Source organism: Austrofundulus limnaeus, unplaced genomic scaffold, assembly GCF_001266775.1.
Source record: "Austrofundulus limnaeus strain Quisiro unplaced genomic scaffold, Austrofundulus_limnaeus-1.0 Scaffold35, whole genome shotgun sequence".
In the NCBI taxonomy this organism is placed as follows: domain Eukaryota; kingdom Metazoa; phylum Chordata; class Actinopteri; order Cyprinodontiformes; family Rivulidae; genus Austrofundulus; species Austrofundulus limnaeus.
This window is the reverse complement of record NW_013952437.1, coordinates 2384115-2392024: the sequence shown is the minus strand read 5'-3', so window position 1 is coordinate 2392024 and position 7910 is coordinate 2384115. Positions and strand designations below refer to the sequence as shown.

The window sequence follows — 7910 nt, the reverse complement described above, 5'->3', positions numbered from 1 at the left end:
CTGAGAAGCAAAACAACAGGTGGGGACCAGAAATGCCCCTGGGACGTGTCTTTAAGCCGAACTTCCTTATGGCAGAGCGCCCCCTCCCCGCACCCCACACACCCTGCCCATGACTCCTGTAGGCTCTCGAGTGAAGTGAAAGTGAAACCTAACTGTCTGCTGAGCTCTCAACATTAGTTCTCACTCATTGAAGCTCTTTTCAGATTAAAAATACCTTTGAGGAAATGTATTTTCAGATGCCAAGTAAACTATGTACATCATAGCAGCCTATCCCCCCCCCCACCGAAATGGGCAAAACGGAAGCGGAAGGAGGTTCTTAAAGAGACAGAGGCCAATTTCAAGGTGTTTAGAAGAGCAAGTGATGAGAAGATAAGTTTATTTTCTATTTAAACAAAAAACACATTTTAATAACAGCTAAAGGTGACATAGATACTTTATTATGGTATAGTATTTAAATATATGCCTGAGAAACACACCACCGAATACCTGCCAACATTTAACGAGCAGCTGTACAGGGACACAGTTCTAGGAGGGTCCAGGGGTATACTCACATGGAATTTTTTTTTAAAGATTTACTCAAAACAATGCATTTTCCAGCCATTTGAAGAGCATTTTACTAAATTCTTGAGATTATTGAAACAACATAAATCAATATTTGACTGATTGATTGATTGATTGATAATACTTTATTGATCCCAAGGGGAAATTACAGTTCAGAACACCCGTTCACAAGACAAAACATAAACAAGCAAACATGGGAGAACAAGTTCCCCCAGGTCTTGCAGCCATAGACCCTGCACAGGGAAAGGATCATCATCATAAAAGAGCATCATGAGTAGGCGCTACCTTTAACAGCTGGAAAAACACAATAGGAAAGTTGAGTTAAAAACATTGCTCTGATCCTATATGTTTACATCAGAAACATAAGATCATATGCACAAAAAAACCACTCACGATAGGCTGGGGACACAAACAAAAACACATTTGCCGGTGGAGAAGGTGTAGTGGTGGTCTTTGTGAAGTGTGTGTGTGTACATGCGTGCAATGTAATGTGAGCCTGTGCACCATGGCCTGGGTAACATTCTGCCATTGTCCTGACAGATGGAATAAAGTTCATCAGTCGGCATTGAGCCTAAGTCGAAGTGAATAGCATGTTCAGAAAAGTATGCAAGAAAACGCTCAGCAAGCTGGACATAACACACAAAAGGCAGGAAAGATAGGGGAGGTATGAAGGTAAAACACTAAAACTGAACTTTATCTGAGATTACATCTGAATTTTTTCCTTATTTTGTTTTTATTTAGACATTGAACACCAGTAGTTACTCTTGATTGCATCATATCATGAAACATCCTCTGCACCATATAACACCTCATGTAGTAACAAAACAGGCTGAGAAACCCACAGCACAAGTTACCTTCACAAGCCTGAATAATCAGTGATCATTCTACAGACTAAATCAACAGTACAGTTACAAAATATGTTTTTATATTGCCTAAGTTGCCTTTATGAGTTCATGTTTTTGCCTTAAAAAAGTTTCTCCCTCACAGATATAAAAAAAGTGTTTTAAAAGTCCACAACCTCCAAATTACCAGAAGATGACTAAACTGACCTGTGTAATCCCAAACTGACTTACATAATCACATTCTGAGGGAGCAGTTACGTTAAAATGAAGCAATTAGCGTGTTTTCATTTTACCACTGGCAGTGAGAGCAGCAGGTACTGGTAATATTTTTTTCCCCTGAGGTTCTGGCAGCATCATGTTCATCATCGCACACTGTAAACATGTTGTTTCTGCCCTCAGAGTGCGGTCAGGTCATTCAGCTGGATCAATTGGTTTTGTATTTTATTTATTTATTTTTTTTACAGCTTTACTGTAATTCTGACAAAAAACGTGTTTCTTGTGTCGATAACAGTTCACGTCCAGGTGAGTTATGTTGACTGCCCCTGTCTTTATTTTCAGGGTACCTCGGGTACACCAGTGGCTTCTCCCTCAGCTGCATGGTGTTCTTCCTCTCTGCAGTAAGTTGGTTCAGTTCTCGCTTGTTATCACAGTCACTTTTCACAGAGAGCCTGATTTATTCTGGCATTTTATCCTGGGAACGGGGCACCAACACCCCCGCTGACTGGAAAAACCACACAGAGACAAAATAATTAGAGGCAAAGCCACCCTAGTGAGATTATAAAGTTGTTTTCCGATCTTGTTCTTGATGGATTTACTTTTACTCACCGTGTCCCATCACTGTTAGGTCATTTGATTGCTAATGTCTTACTTTTCTCTTGCGTTTTTTCCCACACCACTCTGCAGGTTATCTACAAGAAGTTTCAGATTCCTTGCCCCTTTGAAGAGTTCTCAGTGAACAGCACCGTGGAGCATCACGGCCTGAATGTATCTACCCACGTCCATGAATACACTAACGGTTTGATTCACGAAGACGATGACTCCCACTGCGGCCCACGCATGTTCACCGTTAACTCACGGGTGGGTGGATGAAGTAAAAATATATAACAGTCTGCTTTACTGGACAGATTTTGACCACTGCTCTAAAGGAAGATCAAGTTTTCTTCCACTGCTAAAATCTAACAGAACTGTATGTGTTCACAGACAGCATACACCATCCCCATCTTGGCTTTTGCTTTTGTTTGCCACCCTGAAGTCCTGCCCATTTACACCGAGCTCCGCAAGTGAGTCGCTCCTCCGTGAGCCTGTGATACTGGATAACATGTCTGTGCAGAATGTAGCAGGCGTGACTTTCAAATCTCTGATTTCAGTCCAACGCAGAAGAAGATGCAAAAGGTGTCCAACCTCTCCATTTTTGTCATGTACACCATGTACTTTCTGGCAGCGCTCTTTGGCTACCTGACCTTTTACGGTGAGAGCAGCCGTCCCTGGAACTTCTTGTTTGTCTTTAGCATGAAAGCGCAAATGCCAAAATTAAATCGTAAATCTTACTGCTTAATAAAAATAAAGAAGTACGGTGGGGATTAAAAAAAGAACTAAATAAAAACCACAAAACAATTAATGTACTTGAAGAGACCCTGATGATAAAAACTTTAATTACTGTACCTATGCTTTGCTACCAAAGAAGATGTGGTATTGAAGTGAATTGAAGCAAATGTTGAAATGCTAAAAAAAAAAAGTATGTTTGTATCAAAATACTCAAAGAGCAAAGAAAATAAAAATACTATTTTTTTAAAAGGTTCTCTAGGGCAGGCGTCTTCGACCTTTTATATGTCAGACCAGTTTCACGAGATATATATACGAGATAACTTTCCCACCGAGTACTGGGAAAAAGAATTTCTCCAGCAATGTTTTATTTTTGTTGTTTTTTTTCCCTGCTAAGGTTAGTTTCTAGGTTTTCTACTAAATACAATTGCGACTGAGTTAGGAGCAGGGAGAAAACGTGAGCTAAAGTGATCATTTTTAGAAATAAAATAACATCCATCTGGTTTCTTTACCCGCGTTTCCCTTTCAGGGTCACAGGGAGCTGGTACTTATCTCCAGTGGCCACTGTGTGCCAAGCGGGGTGCACCCTGGACAGGATGCAAGTCCATCACAGGGACACACGGAGACAAATGAGACAAACAAACATTCATGCTCTCACCGTAGGGCAATTTAGTATTAGCATTGAACCAAACATGTTTTTAGTCTGTGGGAGGAAACCAGAGTACCCAGAGGAAATACAAGCCTGCATGAGACAGGAAGCAAACCTGTAACCTTTTGCTATGAGGCGACAGTGTTTTCGAGTACCAAATGATCCATATTGGTACAGATCCATGACCTGTTGGTTGTACACCCCTGCTCTAGAAACTTTCCCCTGAATTTGCAATCAGTTGTTATTGTTGATGTATGATTTTCCTTTTCTCTAAAGTAAAAAACATGTATTAAATGATGTGCAGTGTTTGGTTATACAGAGTCTAAGCTCCCTCTTGTGGTGACTTTTTGCTACCAAATATCTGTCCAGTCCAGTGTTTGAAGATGATGCCATGTTTCGATGCCTTATTGTTTTTTTTTTTTAATATTCCAACAGAAAACGTGGAGCCTGAGCTGCTTCATACTTACAGCCGCATCGATCCTTATGACACTTTGATCCTGTGTGTTCGAGTGGCTGTTCTCACTGCTGTGACTCTGACCGTCCCCATCGTGTTGTTCCCAGTAAGTCAGACACATTCTTATCACTTTGAAGTTCTGTGTGTGTTATATTTATGTCTGCTATAAAATAAATGAAACGAATTGCGTTTGTAGGTGCGGAGAGCCATTCAAGAGATGATATTTCCCTCCAAGTCCTTCAACTGGATTCGCCACATCGTCATTGCTCTCATTCTGCTTACGTTCATCAACATGCTGGTGATATTTGCCCCCAACATTCTGGACATCTTTGGAATTATTGGTTCGTACAAATTAAAAACGTCCACATCATTGTTAACGTTAGACATTTTCCTAAAGTTTATAAGTTGTATGTCAAAAAAGAGCATCCCAAGAAGAAAGTAAAAACTGGAGGATATTCAAAAACACGAACCGCACCTCTCCTATTTATCATGTCCTGATTTTTGGCTGTAGTTTGTATTGAAATATTATGGATTACTTATTCTGTCTCCATTTGCAGGCTGAATCCGCCCACTTCATGTCATACTGATCACATGTTGTGTTTCAGACTTTTTAAGCTACTGACCCACATGGTTAAGCAAACACACATGCACACACACAAGCTAATACACTTGAACACAAAACGTGTTTGCTTGTGGAAAACGTGACAGCTTGGGTCAATATTATTATCACGGTTTGTCCTCAGGGGAGAGGCCACATTTCGCAGGTCAGAGGTGAAAGTTGAAAGCAGCGATATGACGACTGTTTTCAAAGCAGCCATTCATGCTTCAGCAAACGGGAAAATGCTCGGAACTCATTTTGGATTCCTTGATAGAAAGCATTTTGCTCGCCACCTTGTATGCTAAAGTAAACACAAACTTTTGTGATGGCTGAGATTAATTAGTTGTGGGAGCTATCGTTAATCAGGTTGACTCCAAAAGTTAATCAGATGTGCACCTAATGACACTTAGCAGGGATTTTATTATAAGATATTTTGTTAAACACAAATAAAGAGTCACAGTCAGTTACGTGATCACCCGCTCTTCATGGTGGTGGGTGTTAAGGAGATAATGCAAAATATCTTATCAAATAGTTTTGAGCTGCGTTTGTGTTGGTTTTAGCAAAGATGTATTTTTTTTATTGACAACATTAAAAAATAATGTATAAAGTAATAAAACAGAACATGCAAATTGCAATTTTTGTAGTAATCTTGTCTTAGATTATGCATATGCCACAAACAGAACATATTTTAAAGCAAAATAAAAATGCATCCTTGTGTGTTTTAGGTGCCACGTCTGCTCCATGCCTCATTTTCATCTTCCCTGCTGTTTTCTACATCCGCATCGTTCCCAAAGACGATGAACCCTTGAACTCAATTCCCAAAATATTGGTGAGGCATTCAGATTTTTGTCCTTTTTTTTAAAACCAACAACAAGGAGAGAACAATCCAGTTCCTTATGATTAATTAAACCTCTGGTGTCTTTTTGTCCCATCCTCCTCAGGCCTTTTGTTTTGCTGCTTTGGGTGTTTCCTTCATGGTGATGAGTCTGAGCTTCATTATCGTGGACTGGACAACAGGGAGCAGCCATGCTGTAGGAGGTCACTAATTGCTGCTCTAATGCCTTTGTGTGGTTTTCAGATTTGGATGTTAGGTTCAATGTGGAAGTAGAACAAACTACATGGCTCTCCAGCACAGAGCCTGGGTTTTTGCCACAATGCACAATAAACCGTAAATTATCTTTTAACTGTAACTTAAACAGCTGAATGAATTGCTTTCTTGTTTTCACTTTTAAAATATATTTTCCTGTAATGCACAGCAATTAAAATGCATTTAATTTCAAATAACTGTAAACAAAAGTACAACGAAGTCCGCTTGTGACGCTGAAATAGTCCTTTTCTGCTGTTGGGTTTTAATTACTCTCAAACTGCTGCAGCTGGTACTGTACATACATATAAAGGCATTTAGTTATTTTTAACGAGACGCACAAACAATGCAGTCAGATGATCTTGCATGGAATCAGCATCAGTCTGAACTGTCCATCATCATCATCAACATCATCATCATTGTGTGTAGAATAAGTCATAAAGTGATTTGAGAATGCAGGAGACAATTTATGGGTCTGTAAGCTTTTAAACCGTAGTGCCTTTCGCTGTTTTGGAGTGGCTCACAAACATGCAGTAGTGTATATTTATTTAGATAACTGTCTTTTAATTTCAAGCAAACTTTATTTAACTAAGGAACACCAAGGTAATCAGTTCACTGTTTTTCATGTAATTGCTTTTATAAAGTCAAATCAATGGGAAAAAGTGTCAAAGGCTGACAGTATTGAGGCTACAAGCTTGATGAAATGATTATTTCTTTCTAAAAAAAAACACTTTAGCCAAAACAATCTGTAATTTAAATAAAGCAGGTGTAGATTATGTTGTCGTATTTAAAACATTTTCTTCTTCTTATTATTATTCCTTCTGGATTTTTAGAATCACATTGTTAACACTGGTATTAGTAAAAAGAGATGATCAAATTTATTTTAAAGATTCAAAAAAACAAAATTGAAATCCACATCTGAAGCTCACCGCTTAGTATCAAATGTTTTTCCACATTTTTTCCCCCCAAAATTTTCCAACTACTCCTTTTTCTGTCTTTACCCAGGTTACTAAAAATTTAGGAACAAAAGTTTGAGCAATATACATATTTTAAACCATTAAAAACCAAAACATTGTTAATAGTTTATTACTACAAATTAAAACTTTTTATTATATTTCTTAATAGTGCCTGTTGAAACAATACAGTTTCTGCTGCAGCGTTTTATTTGTTCATCTGTACTGGTTTGAAGTCTTTTTTGTTTCCTGTTTAAAACTCTGGATGATGTTTTCTGCAGTAAACTGCACAGGACCTGATTTTGTTTCCAGTGTTGCTGTGTGTAGCTATTATGTTTATGAACTGTACATTTTAACAACTTGTAGTGAAGTGTTTAAAAGTACAAGTTTCTGCTGTAGAAGGGATCTGACATGAACTGAAGATTTAAGTATTACTAATATGAAGCRTCAACATGATGATTTTAACATATARGCATGCAAAACAAAAACCTTCAAGTTTTTTTTTCTAATTCTTTAGGATAATTTTGAGGAATAAAAACACTAACAATATGCATGATGTACATATACTTCACATTTTCTTAAACTATCAACCAAAAAAACTCTATTCTTATATAATAAAGCAGAGTTTTCTTATTTGTAGGGTTGCCAACTTTCAGAAACTGGAAAAAATAAAATAAAATAAAAGTACTGAGTGGACAGGTTGGTGCAAAGGGACATGGGGCTTTTTTGTCTTTATATTTAGTAAGTAAGTAAAGTTTTAATTTAGCTGTTTCAAGAGTGAGTCAAGAAATATGCAACAGCTGAACATTTCCTAAAAATACAGGTTTATGTCAGTAGAAATAAAAATAAGAACCAGTGCCAGTTTTACTACTTTTAGCTTATACTGTAGCTATTCTACTGCTACTTTTATTATTAGCTTTTGTTTGGGTCCTTTAAAGCTTTTTCTACTTTTAGATAATAAATGTTTTGATTCTTTTAGTTAGGTGTTGGCTACTTTTAGCTAACCTTTTGACACATTTAGCTTTTAGCTATAGCCTTCCAGCTATTTTATTTTCTACATTTAGGCAGCATTAAGTACATCTAGCTTGCCTTTTTTTTACTTTTCTTGCTTTTTCAGCACTCAGCTTTACACTTTCCCACAAAATGTATGTTGTCTAATTTCTGTTCATAATATAAAAACTGACAAATTTACACTAAATATAAAGCTGCCTGTTTAATAGACAAAAA

General features: G+C 37.6%; 1 protein-coding gene across 2 annotated transcripts in view; it reads left to right on the top strand.

Annotated features, from left to right (window-relative positions):
* LOC106516063 (sodium-coupled neutral amino acid transporter 3) overlaps nt 1–7910 on the top strand; it is a 27842-nt gene extending 19932 nt beyond the window's left edge. For both annotated transcript variants that reach the window (XM_014006239.1, XM_014006238.1), the window contains 8 exons: nt 1962–2020; nt 2307–2480; nt 2604–2683; nt 2771–2871; nt 4030–4154; nt 4245–4389; nt 5372–5475; nt 5588–7910. In XM_014006239.1, the coding sequence (XP_013861693.1) occupies nt 1962–2020; nt 2307–2480; nt 2604–2683; nt 2771–2871; nt 4030–4154; nt 4245–4389; nt 5372–5475; nt 5588–5692 (893 nt within the window). In that variant the 3' untranslated portion in view covers nt 5693–7910. The remainder of the gene's footprint in view (nt 1–1961; nt 2021–2306; nt 2481–2603; nt 2684–2770; nt 2872–4029; nt 4155–4244; nt 4390–5371; nt 5476–5587) is intronic.